General features: G+C 43.8%; 1 protein-coding gene across 1 annotated transcript; it reads left to right on the top strand.

The window, feature by feature from the left end:
- Window positions 1-7799: 7799 nt before the first annotated feature.
- rpusd2 (RNA pseudouridine synthase domain containing 2) lies at window positions 7800-15506 on the top strand. Its single transcript, XM_078562927.1, has 4 exons — window positions 7800-8040; window positions 10529-10743; window positions 12804-13100; window positions 14269-15506. Exons 1-4 carry the CDS (start codon window positions 7806-7808, stop codon window positions 15016-15018), a joined length of 1497 nt encoding a protein of 498 aa, XP_078419053.1. The 5' UTR covers window positions 7800-7805; the 3' UTR covers window positions 15019-15506.
- Window positions 15507-19579: the final 4073 nt, after the last annotated feature.

Consider the following 19579-nt stretch of genomic DNA (forward strand, 5'->3'; position numbering starts at 1 on the left):
ATCTACCCTGTCAAAAACCCTCAGAATCTTATATGTTTCAATAAGATCACCTCTCATTCTTCTGAACTCTAATAAGGGAAAGCCCAACCTGCTTAACCATTCCTCATAAGACAACCCCTTCATCCCAGGAAAAAGCCCAGTGAATCTTCTCTGAAAGCCTCCAATGCAAGCTTGTCCCTCCATAAGTAAGGTGACCAAAACTGTACACAGTACTTTAGTTGTGGCCTCACCAATACCCTGTACAGTTGTAACAAGACTTAACTACTTTTATTCACCATCCCCTTGCAACAAAGGCCAACGTTCCAGTTGCCGCCTTAATTACTTGCAGTACCTGCATGCTAACTTTTTAAGATTCATGTACAAGGACACCACGCCCCCTCTATTATTATCCTCCCTCTGTACTGCAACATTTTGCAGTCTCTCCATTTAAATAATATTCTGCTTTTCTGTTCTTCCTGCCAAAGTGGACAATCTCACATTTTACCACATAATATTGCATCTGTCAATTTTTTGCCCATTCACTTAACCTATCTACATCCCCTTGCAGACTTTGTATCTTCCTCACAACTTGCTTTCCTAATTATCTTTATATTATCAGGAAATATGCCTACAAAACATGCAGTCCCTTCATCCAATTCATTAATATAGATTATGTATATTTGAGGCCCCAGCGCTTATCCCCTGTGGCTCTCGGCTAGTTACAGTTTGCTCACCTGAAAATTACCTATTTATCCTGACTCTCCTGTTAATTAGCCAGTCCTCTATCCATGCCAATATATCACCCCAACACCATATGCTCTTGTGTAGCAACTTTTTATGTGGCACCTTATTGAATGCCTTTTGGAAATCCAAGTATACTACGTCCACAGGCTTCCCTTTATCCACCCCATTTGTTACATCTTCAAATAACTAATGTATATGTCAAACACTATTTCCCTTTCATAAAACCATGCTGACTGCCTTATTGTAATATGATTTTCTAAATGAACTGCTACTACCTCTTTAGTAATGGATTCTAGCATTTTTCCAATGACAGAATTTAAGCTAACTGGCTATAGTTTTCTGCTTTCTGTTTCCCTCTCTTGAATAGAGGAATTATATTCATGGTTTTCCAATCTGCTTGGACTTTTCAAGAATTCTGGAAGATTACCAATGCATCTGCACTATCTCTGCAGACACTTTTTTTTAAGACCTTAGGATACAGGCCATCAGGTCCAGAGGACTTGTCAGTCCCATTAGTATTCCAATTACGTAATCTCTAGTGATAGTGATTGTTTTAAGTTCCTCCCTTTTGCCTCTTGATTTTCAACTATTCTTGGGATACTTTTTTGTGTCTTCTACTGTGAAAATTGATACATGGTATTAGTTCAAAGTCTCTGCCGTTTCCTTGTTTCCCATTATTAATTCCCCAGTTTTGCCCTCAAAGGGACCAATGCTCAGTTTAGCTACTCTTCTCCTTTTTATATACTTGTAGAAGCTTTTACTATCTGTTTTTATATTTCTTGCTAGTTTTGTCTCATAAACCAATTTCTCCCCCTTTAATTTTATAGTCATCCTTTGCCAATGCTTAACATTTTCCCAATCTTCTGGCCTACTACAAATCCTCACAACGTTGTACGCTTTTTCTTTCAATTTGATACCATCCTTAATTTCCTTGCCATGGATGGTGCATCCTTCTGGTAGAGTCTTTCTTCCTCAATGAAATAGACCTTTATTGAGAGTTATGAAATATCTTCTTAAATGTCTCCCATTGCATCTCCAACATCTTACCTTTTAACTATTTTCCCAGTCCATTTTAGCCAACTCTGTCTTCATACCCTTGTCATTAACTTTATTTAAGTTTGAGACACTAGTTATGGACCCACATTTCTCACTCTCAAACTGAATGTGAAATTCTCTTATGTTATGAACACTCTTGCTTAGAGGATCCTTTACTTTGAAGTCCTTAATTAATCCTGTCTCATTGCAAATTACCAGGTCCAAATAGCCAGGTTCCTGGTAGGTTCCAGAACGTATTTCTCTAAGAAACTGCCCCAGATACACTCAAGGGACTCATCCTCCAGGCTACTGTTGCCAACTGGATTTGTCCAATCCATGTGAGAATTAAAGTCACCCACGATTATTGCAGTAACTTTCTTGCAAGCCCTGATTATTTCTTGATGCATACTCTGTCCTATTGTGTAGTTACTGTTAGGGAACTTATAAACTACCCCCAACAGTGGTTTTCCTTTGCTATTTCTTATCTCTACCCAAACTGATTCTATATCTTGATCTTCTGAACCAAGCTTATTTCTCACTATTGTGCTGATCTCATCTTTTAATAACAGCACTGTCTAACCTCCTTTTCCTTTCCTCCTGCCTCTGAAATGTCAAATACCCTTGAATATTCAGGTCCCAGCCTTGGCCATATTGCAACCACGTCTCTGTAATACCTATTATACTCATTTATTTATATTTGTGCTATCAATTCATCTATTGTTACAAATGCTGTGAGAATTCAGATAAAGAGTCATTAATTCTGTCTTAGTTTACTGTTTTTGCTTCTTGACATTATTTGCTGGTGCACTTATGTTTGTACGCTCTGTCCTTTCCTGCACACTCTGATTATTATTATCTGTATCATTACTCTGTAATATTGCCTTGTCCTTTCTCTTTAACTTTCCAATCTCCCTTCACGTGAACCCTCCCCCACTACTTAAAGCCCTCTCTGCAGTACTGGTTATATGGTTCACCAGGACACTGGTCCCAGTGGTAAAGGTGAAGGCCATCTCAACAGTACAGCTCCCTCTTTCCCTTGTACTCGTGCCAGTGACCCATTTCTCCCACACCAGTCTTTCAACCATGCATTCAACTCTTTGATCTTATTTACCATATGCCAATTTGCTTGTGGCTCAGGTAGTAATCTAGAGATTATTACCTCTGTGGTTCTGCTTTTTTAATTTAGCCCCTAACTGCTCATATTCCCTTAGCAGAACCTTTTTCTAGGTCCAACCTCTGTTGTTGGTACCCACATGGACCATGACAATTGGATCCTTCCCCTCCCACTCTAAGTTGTCCAGCTCCGAAGAAATGTCGTTAATCCCGGCTCCGGGCAGGCAACACAACTTTCAGGACTCATGTTCCCGGCTGCAGAGAACCGTATCTATTCCCCTAACTATCCCGATCAAAATATGGTACTTGTGGACTTTAAACCCCTCTTACATTTGTTCTTCAGCTAAATTAGTTTGGGTCTTTTGAATGCTTTGTACCTTTATAACCTGACCCATAGCTTTGGTAACATTATCAAATATGACTGCTTATTATAGATTAAGATTTATAGATAAAGTCTAGGGGATCTAAATGCAAGTGTTAAGTGATGTAGCACTTTAATTTCAAGCCTCCCTCCTTGTCCTGTAACAATATAGGAACTCCTCCAAGCCACCCAACTCTAACCTGCTTTAACTGTAAATAATTTAAAAGCATATATAGAAAAAACAAGGACACGATGTCTGACTTCAAATGAGGATTGAATTATGCCTGCTCATCTGATCGCTGCCTTTCTGATGTTTCTTCGCTTGCTTTCTACATTTGGCGTTAAGTCTCTCTGGAGTTAGTGTTGGAGAGAAGTCGAAGCAGGAGAGGAATTCCCTCCCGCCCACCCCCCACCCAGAACTGAACTTGCATATTTCTCCATTTTCTCTCCTATCTTGGGGAAGGTAGGACAACAGAGAAGCATTGGCAGACATTTAAAGATATATTTCATAACACTCAGCAAAGATATATTCCATTGAGAAAGAAAGACACTATGAGAAGGATGAGCCATCCAAGACTAACTAAGCAAGTTAAGGATAGTATCAAATAAAATGAAAAAGCATTCCATGCTGCGAGAATACGTGAGAGGTCAGAAGATTGGACATATTTCAGAAACCAGAAAAGAATGACTAAGAAAAAGGAGGAAGAAATTAGAATATGAGAGAAAGCTAGCTAGAAAAATAAAAACAAATACTAAGAGTTTTGACAAGTATTTTAAAAGGAAAAGAATAAATAAAGTGGGTGTTGTTCCTTAGAGGTTGAGACTGGAGAATTAGTCATGGGAAACAGGGAAAAGGCAGAAGCATTGAACCGGTATTTTGTTTCGGTCTTCACTGTAGAATACACAACAAAACATCCCAAGAATACCTGAAAATCAAGAGAAGGAGGAGCTTAAAACAATCATAATCACTCAGGAAAAGGTACTGGGAAAACCATCAGAACTAAAGGCTGACAAGTCCCCTGGACCTGATAGCCTGCATCCTAGGGTCTTAAAAAAGGTGGCTGCACAGATAGTAGATATGATGGTTGTGATCTTCCAAAGTTCTATAGATTCTGGAAAGGTCTCAGTGGATTGAAATAGCGCAAATGTAATACCTCTATTCAAGAGAGGGAGACAGAAATAGGCCGGTTAGCCTAACATCTGCCATAGGGAAAATGCTATAATCCATTATTAAGGAGATAATAGCAAGACATTTAGAAAATTATACGACAATCAATCAGGGTCAACATGGTTTTGTGAAAGGGAAATTATGTTCAACTAGTTTATTAGAGTTATTTGAGGAAGTAACAAGCAATGTGGATTAAGGGGAACCTGTGGATGTGGTATACTTGGATTTCCAAAACGCATTTGATAAGCTGCCATATCAAAGGTTACTTAACAAAATAAGAGCTCATGGTGTATGGCATATTATCATTGATAGAGGATTGATTAGCTAACAGGAAGCAGAGACTAGGGATAAATGTGTTTTTTTTTGGGTTGGCAAGCTGTAACTAGTGGAGTGCCACAGGGATCAGTGCTGGGGCCTCAACGATTTACAATCCATATCAATGACTTGGATGAAGGGACCAAATGTATGGTAGCTAAATTTGTTAATGACACAATGATAGGAAAGTAAGTTGGCGAGAGGACATAAAGAGTCTACAGAGAGATTTAGATAATTAAAATTGAACGTGGGGGGCACGATTGGGAAATTTGCAAATGACACAAAGATTGGCTGAGTAGTGGATAGTGTAGAGGATAGCCATAATCTCCAAAACGATATAGATGGGTTGGTGGAGTGGGCGGTAAAGTGGCAGATGGATTTCAACATAGAGAAGTGTGAGGTCATACATTTAGGGAGGTCAAACAGTTACAGGGATTATACAATAAATGGGAATATACTAAGAGAGGTAGATGAAGTGAGAGGTCTTAGCGTACAAGTACACAGGTCCCTAAAGGCAGCAGTTTAAGTAGACAAGGTTGTAAAGAAGGCATATGGAATGCTCCTTCATTGGCAGAGGTATATAATATAAGAGTAAGGATATAATGTTGGAATTGTATAAAACACTGGTGAGGCCACAACTGGAGTATTATGTACAGTTCTGGTCACCACATTTTAGGAAGGACGTAATAGCTCTGGAGAGAGAATGCAGAGGAGGTTTACAGGGTTAGAAAAGTGTAGTTATGAGGAGAGATTGGATAGGTTGGGGTTATTTTCCTTAGAACAAAGAAGGTTGAGAGGTGACTTGATTGAGGTGTACAAAATTATGAGGGGAATAGATAGAGTGGACAAGATAAAATTGTTTCCCTTGGTGGAGAATTCTAGAACCAGGGGACATAGATTCAAGATAAGTGGCAGAAGGTGTAGGGGGACATGAGGAAGAACTTTTTTACGCAGAGGGTGGTGGGTGTCTGGAATTCACTGCCCAAGTTGGTGGTAGAGGCAGAAACTCGAAACTCTTTTAAAAAGTATCTGGATCTGCACCTTAAGTGCTGTAAGCTGCAGGGCTATGGGCTGGGTGCAGGAAGGTGGGATTAGAAAGGGCACCTGGGTGTCCTCGGTGTGGCATGGACAAGATGGGCCGAATGACCTCCTTCTGCGCTGTAACTTTTCTATGGTTCTAAGTTAAATGAGTGGGCAGAAATTTGGCAGATGGAGTATAATGGGAAAATGTGAACTTGTCCACTTTGGTAGGAAGAATGAAAAAGCAGTATATTATTTAAATGGAGTGAGACTGCAGAACTCTGTGCAACAGAGGGATCTGGGTGTCCTGGTACATGAATCACAAAAGGTTAGTATGTAGGTACAGCAAGTGATTAGGAAGGCAAATGGAATCGAATATACAAGTAGGGAAGTGTTTCTCCTGCTATACAGGGCATAAAGGAGACCACATCCAGAGTACTGTGTACAGTTTTGGTCTCCTTACTTATGAAAGGATACAATTACATTAAAAGCAGTTCAGAGGTTCATTCGACTGATTCCTGGGATGAAGAGGTCACCTTATGAGGAAAGGTTGAGCATGTTGGGCCTATGCCATTGGAATTTAGAAGGATGAGAGGTGAACTTATTGAAACGAGAGCCTGAGGGGACTTCACAGGGTGGATGCTAAGAGGATGTTTCCCTTTGTGGGGGAATCTAGAACACAGTTTAAAAATTAGGTGTCTCCCATTTAAGACCAAGATGAGGAGAATTTTTTTCTCCCAGAGGATCGTTAGTCTGTGGAATTCTCTTCCCCAGTGAGCAGTGGAGTCTGGGTCATTGAATATATTCAAGGCTGAATTAGACAGATTGTTGGTCCACAAAGGGAGTCAAGGGTTATGGGGATATACAGGGAAGTGGAGTTGAAGCCATGATCAAATTAGCCATGATCTTATTGAATGGTGGAGCAGGTTCGAGTGGCCGAATGGACTACTCCTGCTCCTAATGCTTCTGTTCTTGTGACAGTATTTTCTGAATTGCAGCAAAAGCTAGGAACTGTGGATGACCAGGTAGATTTAGAGGTCCAAATTCCAAAATCACTGAAATCTACTGGTCAGGTACTAATAAGGAATTTGGTCTTTATCTTAAGGGGGCTAGAATACTAAGGGGCAGAAGTTATTTTACAGCTGTACAGAGTTCTGGTTAAACCCCAGCTGGAGCACTGCATTTAGTCTGAACACCTTATCTCACAAAGTATATGCCTTGGAAGCAGGTACAACAGCAGATTTATCGGAGGGTTAAATTATTAGGATCTGTAGGTTCTGGTTGCAGCAGCTTGTATTCCTTCGAATACAGAATATTAAGGGGTGATCTAATTGTGATGTTTAAGATATAAGGAGTTGATAGGATGAATAATGAGTTTCCTCTGGTGGAGGGATTCCAGGACAACAGATCTAACCTTAAGATTGGAGGCAGGCTATTTAGGAGGGAAATATGGAAGCACTTTTTCAAACAAAGAGTAATGGAAATTTGGACATTTCGAGTCTGTATGACTCTTCTTCAGCTCTGAGGAAGTCATACAGACTCAAACCATTAACTCTGTTTTTCTCTTCACAGATGTTGTTAGACCTGCTGAGTTTTTCCAGCATTTTCTGTTTTTGTTTCAGATTTCCAGCATCCACAGTATTTTGCTTTTATTATAATGGAAATTTGGAATTTTTTTCCCTCCAAAGAGGATCAATTGAAACTTTCAGAACTGAACTAGGTAGATTTTTGTTAGGTGAGGTAATAAAGGAATAAGATGCAAAGGCGGATTGATGGAGTGAAGATACAGATAATAAACCATGATCTAATTTTGGCAGAACAGGCCCAGGCCTGAATAGCCCCAAGCTCCTCTTGGTTCTACTATTTCTATCTGGCGGGGGAGTACTGCCTGCAAATATTCACTGGTTATCTTATGGAGTTAGGCGGATCTTACTTTGCGGGTTTTGTTTCTAAAAGTTAATTTATGACAAATGTGAAGATAGCTGTTCAGGCACATTACGGACGGATATCCCCGGGGGTCCTTTTGTGACTATCGGCGCGCATCCCCGAGGCCCCTGGCCGGAAGTTGCCATGTGGTGGCCGCGCTGTTGCCTCACTACAGTGCGGGTGATCAGAGCCAGGATGAGCGGGACTGCCGGCGGTGACAAGCGGAAAGAGATCGAGGAGGAGCCGGGAGTCGGGCAGCGGGGCAACGGCCAACCTCCGGCTAAAAAACCCAGGAACAAGAAGGGCCAGAGCGGCCGCTACGTGCCTCCGCCCAGAAAGAAGAATCCGGGTATCAGCTTCAGTCATCAGCACTTCAGCGGTAAAGTGTGCGGACGGGCCCCGCTCTGAACATATTAAAATAATCTAATTGTTTCACGCACATCACTAAAGTGTGGAGTGAGGAGGACACTCCATACAGAATCTATTTCTATCTCTTTGTTCGTTATGTCCAATCTTACTGCTGTCGTTATGTACAAATTACCTCGCCCCCCCCTTTACCCATCCCAATCTTAGTACGTTATAACTTGCAATCCTATCCCTACAGCACTGTGGATGTGCCTACATCGCATGGACTGCAGCGGTTTATATTCGCATTCATGGCCTCTGTGACATCACTTGACCTAACATACAGCAAGTGATTAGGAAGGCAAATGGAATCCAATATAAAAGTAGGGAAGTGTTTCTCCTGCTCACTTGACCTCACCCGTCTGGGAGAGTATCTGCTGCTCAAACCCTCATTCACGTCCTCATTTCCTTTCGAGTCGACTATTCCAACACACTGCTGCAAACTTGAGGTCTTAGAAAATCCTGCTGCCCGTGACTTAACTCACAACAACTCCCATTCCCCTATCTCCCCCGTGCTCACTGGCCTACGTTGGCTGCTGGTCAAGCAACATCTTGATTTTAAAATTCTCGTCGCTGTGTTCAAATCCCTCCATGGCCTTGCCATTTCCTATCTCTGTAATCTCCTCTAGCCCCACAACTGTCTGAGACATCTGTGCTCTTCTAATTCCAGCATTCCTATTTATAATTGCTCCGCCATTGGCGGCTTTGCCTTCAGCTACCTCAGCACCAAGCTCAGGAATTCCCTCCCTACTCCTCCTTGTTCCTCTACCTCACTTTCTTGCTTTAAGACGCTCCTTGAAACCTCCCTCTTTGCCCAAGCTTTTGGTCATGTGACCTAACCTCTTTATGTGGCATTTGTTTTATGATGCTCCTGTAAAGTGCCTTGGAATGTTTCATTACGTTAGAAGTGCCATATGAATATAGGTTGTTGTTGTAGTCCAAGAAGGCACTCACCACCACCTCCTCAAGGGCAGTTGGGGATGGACAATAAATGCTGGCCTTCCCATCAACTTCCATCCTATGAACAAAATAATGACCTAGCTCTTGCGGCTGAGAGACTCACAGCTATTGAGGGCTGCACAACCTTTGGTGACCTCACTACGCTGAAATTTGGAAGTTACAGTGCACTTGAATGGGAGCCTGCGCTGATGGTTCCTCTGGGACCTGCCATTTTGGAACTTAAACTGATTGCCTTGCACTTGTGATTTTTTTAATGTATATTTTTTAAGGCTGCTCCTAGTAGGCGTAGAGCCTGGTCAGGAGTATATCCCTTTAAACCAACAAGTGATTTAAAACACTTCCCTGCACACCCCACCACCCCCCTCCTTCGCCCCACCCCACCTGCCCTATACCAACCTTTGCTGTGTATGGCGAACTCAGCTGTGATTCTCAACTGTGATGCTGTGGACCCATCAGGAGGAGGCTGAGATGTAATCATTCACTCTATTTCTGGCTGAAAATGGTTGTGAATGCTTCTGCATTGTCTTTTGCACTTGTACTGTGTTCCACCATTGTTGAGGATGGGGATGTTTGTGAAGCTTCCCCACTCTGCTAGTTCTTTAAGCATCCACCACCGTTTGTAACTGGATGCGGCAGGACTACAGAGCTTTGATCTCATCCGTTGGTTGTGGAATAGCTTAGCTTTTTCTATTGCACATGGCTTATATTGTTTAGTATGTATGCCCTTTATAGTGACATCAGGTTTACACATCGTTCAGGGATACCTAATGTCCCTGGCATGCTCTTCTACACTCCTTATTGAACCAGGTTTGGTCATCTGACTTGGTGATGGGGCTCACACTGACCACATTTGAATATTATTTCACATTTCTCTCTAATGGGTTATGTAGATCTACACTCTTCATATTAAGATAATATTGTTTATGATGTTGAGTGAGTCCAGTGGGCAAATGGGCTTTAGTTCTTTTTGCTCTGACTGGTGTTCCCCTCTAGAGGAGCAGGCTGTCCTCGTGTTCAATCTTTGTGGACAAGGTCCCAAGAACCTGGATGGCGAGTGACGGTAGACTCTTGGTTCACAGGGAGCTGTGGGCTGAATCTTCTTGGTAATTTATCCTCCCATCCCCAGAGTCGCTAACTCAACCCTAGTCTACCCGGAATAAGTCCACTCAGTTACGGAGGGGTATGAACAGTGAGGGACCATCAACTTGGCTACTCACCCCAATGAAAAGTGCTTGTACATGGATATTGAGCTCAGCTGCACTGCCATCACAGTTGAGTAGCCTGATGCCTCTGTCTCGGTATGCACAGAAGGATTCGGTGCTGGTTTGCAGACCCATGGCCCAGCATGCGATAGGTGGCTCATAGGGGAGATGGAGGCAGACTGGGAAGAGCTGCATTAAGAGGTGGGAAGAGTGTGTGATCCAGGTACTATGCAGACGACATAAAATGTGCCAGTGACTGGTGACTGATCTGTGACTCTCCTTTTGCTCCTCTCCCTTTAGAAACCCAATATTACTTTGAGAATGGACTAAGGAAGGTCTTTCCCTACTACTTTGACTTCCAGACCTACTGTAAAGGACGCTGGGTCGGGAAGACACTGCGAGAAGTGTTCAGCTCCGAGTTCAGGGTTGAGCCAATGGAGTATTATACCCAGGCTGCCAAAGCTGGCAGAATCCGGCTTAATGAGGCACCTGCTGACCTTAACACAGTCTTAAAGGTACAGTCACTGGATTTTGTGTTGCTGTTTAAAGGCAGTCAGCATCTGTGTTTCATTGTTTAACAAGAATCAGCAGCACACACATATTTGCAAGGATGGCACCTCAAGAGTCTTTTGAGTTTGCAGGGTACCCGGGGAGTATGTCTGTATTTACAATGGATCTCTAGATCTCCGGGAGTATGTCTGTATTTACAGGGGCTCCCTGTGAGTGTGCCTGTATTTACGGTGGGCTCCCCGGGAGTGCGCCTGTATTTACGGGGGGGCTCCCTGTGAGTGCGCCTGTATTTACGGGGGTCTCCCCGGGAGTGCACCTGTATTTACGAGGAGCTCCCCTGGAGTACGTCTGTACAGTAAACTCCCACCATTCATGACCTTCTTTCACAAATTCATTTCCCTGCGTGAAAGGATTTGTACACCCAATTGCACATTGCGGCACAAATCTTTGTCCATCCGCGGTATTGGTCCTGAAATATCTTCAGAAATTGGAAAGATTTCCATTGAGGGTCATTTTAAAATACCTGTTTATCATTTTCAAGGGATTAGAAATTATGGAAAGAGCCAAAAAGTAAGGGTTTAACTTCCTAGGTAGTCAGTAGTCAAATTTAAAAACACAATACAGTATAGGTTGTGGGGCGGGGGGGTGGTGGTTGCAGTGGGCGGTGAGCAGGTGAGCTAGATTAATGCTTTGCGGTTTTAGTTTGTTGAAACTGAAATATAGATGTGTTTTGGTGAAAGGGTCAAAAGTGCACTGAGCTGCTCCATGAAGTGTGAATAAGCTCAAAGCCAAGCTGCTAAATAACATGCTGGCAATACAGAACAATTATATGCTGGGTAAAGTTAAGACTCTAATTGCATGTTGTGGTGCCGGAGTTTTTTGTTTACGATGACAACTGAATTCAAGGACATGCTTTTTTTTATGTTTTGGGTGTGAATTTGAGGGATGTCAGTGCTCAGGGGAGATAGGTAAAGAGTTGGAGAGGTTTCCACAGCTGGAAGAGAAAAGCTCAGATGTACAGCAGGCAAATAATTTTGCAATGGCTGGAACCAATCTAATTCAATCCCATTATAAAGTACGTTCGCTGTTAGCAATTTCACCCGTTGCGTGATTTCGCAGGAACATAACTCCTGTGAACAGCGGGACTTTACTGTATTTACAGGCGGTCCCTGGGAGTGTGTCAGGATTGACTGCGGTTGGGCTCTATGCAGGTTTGTTCGTGTTTATTGTGATTCTGAAAAATGCACTGATTTATGGGCAGGTGATCATAAAAAGGCCTGGCCTCTTGCTATGGTTAACTTCCATAATGACATTGCTCAAGTGTACAGGTCTGTTCATTAAATACAATTAGTATTATTAAATGGCCATTGTAATAGGTGTACAGTTCAGTTATTCACTGGCCAGTGCCTTGAGCCACTGGGGATAATCCCTCATATGCCATTTAATGGCCAGTGAACTTTCACTACCAAGTTTTAATTGGGGGGGATGTGGGGTGGATGCAGGAAGCTCCTCTTTCTCCTTAGAAAACTTCCCTCTGCCTTGTATTGTTTATAGTCAGTAAGGGGCGGTGGGGGGTGGGTGCTTAAAAACAAATTCTCTTCATTATTCCTGTTGAACACTGCAAATGTGGACATGACTGGGCTGGTCCCTGATGCACCTCACAGTTGAATATCCACGTGCAGTGGAATGCGGTACAAGGGTGTGAGGGAACGGGCTTAATCAAACCCTCCCTAACCAGAGTCTGTGCTCTTGGAAAAGGAGAGGATACGTTCTCCCTCAACTGTGAGTGAAGCCCCTTTCTGTCTCTTGCTTAGTGCTCGGCTGCTGTCCAGGTGGGCCCCTGAGTCATGGGTCTGAGACCTGAAATTGCCATTTTTTGAGCCAGCAGTGGGTCTGATTGATGCGAGGAGCTGGCTAGATACAGTTTGTTATTTCCAAGCTGCATGGGTGTTTGCAGTTGCACAGCAATCTGCAATGTGTTGCGCATTGCAACCAACAGGTGCACAGCAAAGAGAAATTTGAAGGAACATTGCTCCTATTAATGGTTTCCTTCACCATCTTCTAGAACAATGATTTTATGAGGAACACGGTACACAGGCACGAACCTCCTGTCACTGCTCAGCCAATCGAGATATTGACCCAGAACCAGGAGGTAGTTGTGGTGGATAAACCGGCCTCCATTCCAGTCCATCCCTGTGGCCGATTCCGACACAATACTGTCATCTTTATCCTGGGTAAGGAACATGGCTTGACAGAGCTGCATACAATCCATCGGCTGGACAGGCTCGCCTCTGGTGTCCTCATGTTTGCCAAGACGCTCGAAGTCTCAAAGAAAATGGATCAGCAAGTCCGAGAAAGACAGGTTAGTGTGTGAGGAAGATCTCTGAGGCAACTCAGGCCAAGTCTCAATGTTGGCTCTGAGGATTTGAGCCCCAGATTATCCCTATTTGTGCTAAGTTAACCATTCTCAGTCAGGACGATGCTAAGGAAGAAAGTCTTGTGTTCTATAGCATTTTTCATAATCATTGCATATCCCTAAGTGTTTTACAGCTAATGAAGTAATTTTGAAGTGTAGTCTCTGTTGCAGTACAAGAAATGTGGCAGCCAGTTTTCTCACAACAAGGTCCCATAAACAGCAATCTGATGATCTGTTTCAGTGATATTGCTTCAGGATAAAGTCTTGGCTGAAACACCTGGGAGAATTCCCTTGAGAGTTCTGAGAGGACATCAGTTTGACGTCTGTTTTGAAAGATGGCGCCTCTGACAGTGCAGCGCTCCCTCTATGCTGCACTGAAATTGTCAGCCTGGATTATGTGCTTGAGTCCTGGAGTGGGACTCAAACCCACAACCTGCCATCTCAGACAGGAGAGTGCTAGCACTGACTTAGTTGCACTTCCATTGGGTTTGATACTTCCAGATTAGGGAGTGATGGGGAGTAGCAGCCAGGGTTCTTATCCCTGTTCACCATCCAGTGACCTACTGCTGGAACGTACAGGGTGACTGTGGAAAGGATTGGGCTTGCTGTGATGCCTTCCATTATTGAATAGCTGCTAACACTCACTCTATAGACCCACGTGTAGAGATACCACCTGAGTGAGATAATGGACAGCAGCAATCCGTACCATGGTGGATGGGGGTGAGCCCCACAGATGCACTCCCCATACCCTAGCTCCCATCCTTTGAGGTAAAGGAGCGGATATTAGAGGTGACCAAATACTTTACGAGAGAGCTGGGTTTTCAGAATGATTGTAAATGAAGAAAGGAAAGTGGAGTGACACAGGTTCAGGGAGGGAATTCCAGAGAGTTGGTGCTGAGAAAGCTGAAGGCACAGCTATCAATGCTGGGGTGAAAAAGCAAGAGGCTACGGTCAGAGGAACATTGAGTTTTGGTGAGAGGGTGGAGGGGTGGGGGCTGGAAGTTACAGAGATGGAGAGGAGTGAGGCTCCATGATTGGTTACCCTGTAGTGGTTTGCCCAGTGTGTCAAGACCCTGATCTACAATGTAGGCTGACTGATGCCATTTTGTTTCAGGTGCTGAAGGAATATGTGTGCCGAGTGCAGGGAGAGTTTCCAGATGACGAAATCACTTGTGAGGAGCCCATCCTCATCATCTCCTACAAGGTCGGTGTGTGCCGAGTGGACCCTTCAGGAAAACCATGCAGAACCTTGTTCCAAAAACTGAGCTACAATGGCACGTCCAGTGTCGTGCGCTGCTTCCCCTATACTGGGCGTACCCACCAGATCCGGGTCCACCTCCAGTACCTGGGCCACCCCATTGTAAATGACCCTGTCTACAATACTGAAGCCTGGGGACCCCAAAGGGGCAGAGGGGGGAAGGTGAATAAAACGGACGATGAGCTGCTGAAGGCATTGGTGGATGTTCACAGGTTAAAAGAAAGCCTGGATCTTCTGGATCTCCCAGAAGAGGACCACCATTGTACCATGGATAAGGGTAGCACAGAGAACACAGGGTGCTCCACTCTGTCACTCAACAGCCGAACTGAAGGGACTGTAGATGAGAAGAGTGAAGTCACTGAGGAACAAATGGGGAAGGCAGCAGATGGCAGCTCTTTGGAAGTAACCAAGTCCACAGCCAGCGACCGGGAAGGGAAGCCAGTGGTTGTGACAGACACTCTGTGTGGCGAATGTAAGCTGGTGAGGAAGGACCCATCCGCAAAGGACCTAATCATGTACCTGCATGCCCTGCACTACAAAGGGCTAGACTGGGAATACAGGTCAATGCTGCCCAGGTGGGCTGCTGCTGACTGGCAAGAGGATTGAAGTACTCAACACAAACCCAATCAATGTATGTGTAAAACCTGTACCAAACGTACAGATGGCACAAGCCTGAATGTTCAGCTACTGGATGGGTGTGTGTGAGAGAGAGAGAGAGAGATGGTGGAAATTAAAACTTCTGCCTTGTATAAATGCAGGAGTCTCTGAAAAGTTCAGTCAATTCCATAGAGAGAAGCATCAAACTGTTTATATATGAAAATGCTATTGAAGACACACACCCTCTGCACTCAGTCTGAGTGCTAGTAGTCAGTGAGCACCACAACACTGTCCCTGATCATTTACTGTCATTTGCTGATAGGATGCTTGCTTGACTGGACATGGTGGAAATACACAACAGTGATGTTTATTAACCACTGCGCCTGATATTTGGATTGTTTAACAGTATTTTATAATTTTACCTCAGTTCCTGTTTGTTTGGATTTTGTTTACTCTTATATGAGCAGACAAAATAAAATATATTTTAGCAGTGCCAATAGTATGAGCAGTGGAGTCAGAGAGATACTGGAGGGTGATGGAATGGGTTAATAGGATGTCACACATCCTTTCCATAAATACAAGTTTAAGGACTAGGAAATGCTGATTGAAATATTGATATATCGCATTTTCTGCAGCACTGATGAGATTGGGCCTGAATGCTACTCAAGCACCGGATTCATTAGGTTTCCTAAATGTGTTGTCTTGACTGTAACATTACTATATAAGGACATTTTGTCTATATGCAGTTAGTTAGGCTGTGTCACACCATTTGGTCACTATACCAAGTGACATTATTGCTTCCTTTCCCCAAGTGCATGCATGTGTTGTCTACATGAGGGACCACAGTTGTTCAGACATGAACTTCTCTCTGTCTCTTTTTTCTAAACAGAGAGCTATTCTTCCCTTGCAATCCCCTTCTATGCCTAGACTAGCTGACACCATTCCTACTCATTAACATTCGTTACTCATCGTCCCACAGTGCGGAGTTGACTCTCTGACTTGTCAACCCCTACAATTACCATAGTTTCCCTTGCATATGTAGAATTGCATCAGAAGTGATGGAATGAGAGTGATATTGGGGCAGTGGAATGATAGAGATTTGTCCTGGATGGGATTGATCTACTACAGTGTGGCAACTATCCCAGCGAAGCAAGGGTGGCCAAACTGTCTGAACCTTAGAGCTGCATATGATAATCTCCAAGACATTTGAGAGCTGCAAGACACACACAACCATTACAGATGCATTTTTGTTACTGTTGCATACGCTTATGTGCCCTCTCTCCCCACGCAGCTCCCATTCAGTCACATCAGAGCTGAGTGGCCCTGGTGGAACTCAAACTCAACATCAGTGACCAGGTTGTTGCAAAGTAAGTGTCACTTGATTGCACTGTCAACAACATCTTCCACCACTTTGCTGATGAATGACAGTAGGCTGATAGAGTTGACCAGGTTCAATTTGTCCTGCTTTTGGTGGGCAATTTTACACATCTTTGGTTAGGTGTTGGTGTTGTAGCTCTACTGGAACAGCTTGGTTAGAGGTGTGTTTAGTTTAAGTTCACTATAGCTGGGAAGTTGTCAGGGCCCAATGCCTTTGCTGTATCAAATGTGCTCAGCTGTTTTTAATTCTAGTCACACCACACTGTGTACACATTTCCATTGACTTCAATTAAAATAAAAAATCAGGAGAAATAATGCAGACAGGTAACAGGCTATCACCCGTTTCACAATATTGCACAAAGTCAAGATATACCGCAACCAAAAGAGCTGAATCCCAGAGTTGAGGCTAGAATGATTGCTTTTGACATCAAAGCAGCATTTCACTGAGTATGACATGAAGGAGCCCTAGCAAAATTGAAGTCAGTGGGAATCGGGAGGAAAACTCTCAACTGGTTGGAGCCATACCTAGCACAAAGGAAGATGGCTGTGGTAGTTGGAGGCCAATCATCTCAACCCCAGGACATCGCTGCAAGAATTCCTCAGACCAGGATTGTTGGGGGCCACCCATCTTTGTGTTTCATCAGTGACCTTTGCTCATAAGGTCAGAAGTGGGGTTGTTTGCCAATGATTGCACAATGTTAAGAACTTAAGAAAGAACATTATGAGCAGGAGTAGACCATATGGTTCCTCGAGCCTGCTCTGTCATTCAGTAGCATTGTTGCTAATTTATATACCAACTCCATTTTCCTGCACTCTTCCCATGTCCTTGATTCCCTTAGTGTCCAAAAATCTATTGATCTTGGTATGAATGTACTCTGACTGAGTATCCACAGCTCTTTGGGATAGGGAATTCCAAAGATTCACAACCCTCTGAGTGAAGAAGTTTCTCCTCATGTCAGGCCTAAATAGCCTGAGATTGTGACCTTAAGTTCAAGACTTTTCATTGAGAGAAAATAACCTGTCATAATCTATTCGAACTGGCCCTCTAAGAATTTCGATGAGATCACCTCTCTTTCTTCTGAACTCCGAAGAATGTAGTACCATTCTACTCAACCTCTCCTCATAGCACAGGTGTCTCATTCCAGGAATCAATCTAGTGAATCTTAATTGAAGCCCTCTAAAGCAAGTATGTATTTTCCCTTTTAAGGAGACTAAAACTGTACAGAGTATTCCAGGTGTGGCCTCACCTATATGATTGCCGCAAGACTTCTTCACTGTAATACTCCAACCCCCTTGCAATAAAGGTCAACCTACCTTTGTTTGCTGTACCTGCGTGTTAACTTACATTGAATTGTGCACAAAAACCCCCAATTTCCTCTGAAAAGAGTTCCATTCACATTCCTCAGATAATGAAGAAGTCTGTGCTCACATGCAGCAAGACCTGTACAACATCCAGACTTGGACTGATGTGGCAAGTAGCATTTTCAGCATATTGGTGCCTGACAAGAGAGAGTCTAACCACCTTACCTTGAATTTCAACAACATTACCTTCATTCACCATTAACCAGAAACTTAACTAGACTTCCCACATAAATACCTTAGATACAAGAGCAAGTCAGAAGCTGTGTATTCTGTGACATCTGGCTCACCTGACCCTATAATCCCTCTTCACCTCCTACAAGGCACAAGTCAGTGTAATGGAATACTCGCCACTTGCCAAGGTAATTGAAGCTCTAGCACCATCCAGAACAAAGCATATGTTTGAGTGGAGCAAATACCACTGCCTTAAACACCCACTTCCTCCACTACTACCACACCATGACTGCAGTGTGTACCAAGTACAAGATGCACAGTGACTGTTTGACGAGGTTTCTTTGATAGCACCTTCCAAAGCTGCAATCTCTTATCACCTAAAAGAAAAACAGGTGCATGGGAACATCTCCAGCTGTAAGTCCCCTCCCATGTCACACACCATCCTGACTTGGAAATGTATCGTTGTTTCTTTTTTGTCACTGGGTCAAAATTCTGGAAATTCCTGCTTAACAGCACTGTGGGAGTACCTTAACTATGTGGAATGCTGTGGTTCAAGCAGGGGACTCGTACCACCTTTTCAAGGAAAACTAGGGATGGGGAATTAATGCTGGTCTTGCCACCCACAGCCCAAGAATAGGCAAATCAGAAATTAAAAATGATGTTTAGAGTCATGGTGTGACTTAGATTGTATGTGGAGTGATGGTATGACTGATTGTGTGAGGACTGGTGTGTCTAGGTGTGTGTTTGGAGTGACGGCGTGGCTGGGATTGTGTCTGGAGTGATGGCGTGGCTGGGATTGTGCCTGGAGTGACGGCGTGGCTGGGATTGTGTCTGGAGTGATGGCGTGGCTGGGATTGTGTCTGGAGTGATGGCGTGGCTGGGATTGTGTCTGGAGTGACGGCGTGGCTGGGATTGTGTCTGGAGTGACGGCGTGGCTGGGATTGTGTCTGGAGTGATGGCGTGGCTGGGATTGTGCCTGGAGTGACGGCGTGGCTGGGATTGTGCCTGGAGTGACGGCGTGGCTGGGATTGTGTCTGGAGTGATGGCGTGGCTGGGATTGTGTCTGGAGTGACGGCGTGGCTGGGATTGTGCCTGGAGTGACGGCGTGGCTGGGATTGTGCCTGGAGTGATGGCGTGGCTGGGATTGTGCCTGGAGTGACGGCGTGGCTGGGATTGTGCCTGGAGTGACGGCGTGGCTGGGATTGTGTCTGGAGTGATGGCGTGGCTGGGATTGTGTCTGGAGTGACGGCGTGGCTGGGATTGTGCCTGGAGTGACGGCGTGGCTGGGATTGTGCCTGGAGTGACGGCGTGGCTGTGTTGTAGTTGTGGTGTGAATATCGTCCATTTTACAATTTGGCTGGTGTCTCAGTGTAAATGAAGTTCATCATTGAACAACTATGCCATTCAATCCTGAGCTCGCTTCAAAAAATAGTGTGAACACACTTCCATGTGATGGAAACACCTTTTTTATTTAATTATATTTCAGTATTAAAAGAGGTTACAATACTAAATATAATGGGAAACAGGGTTAACCTAATATCGCAGTGACACCAGCTCAATTCCATTTAGCACAAACTAATCTCAGCAGTTCTAAAAGCACAGCTTCCATTGGGTATGATTTAAAAGTGGAGCACGGTCTAATTTGCATGATTGGCAACAT

Source organism: Cetorhinus maximus, chromosome 18, assembly GCF_964194155.1.
Source record: "Cetorhinus maximus chromosome 18, sCetMax3.hap1.1, whole genome shotgun sequence".
In the NCBI taxonomy this organism is placed as follows: domain Eukaryota; kingdom Metazoa; phylum Chordata; class Chondrichthyes; order Lamniformes; family Cetorhinidae; genus Cetorhinus; species Cetorhinus maximus.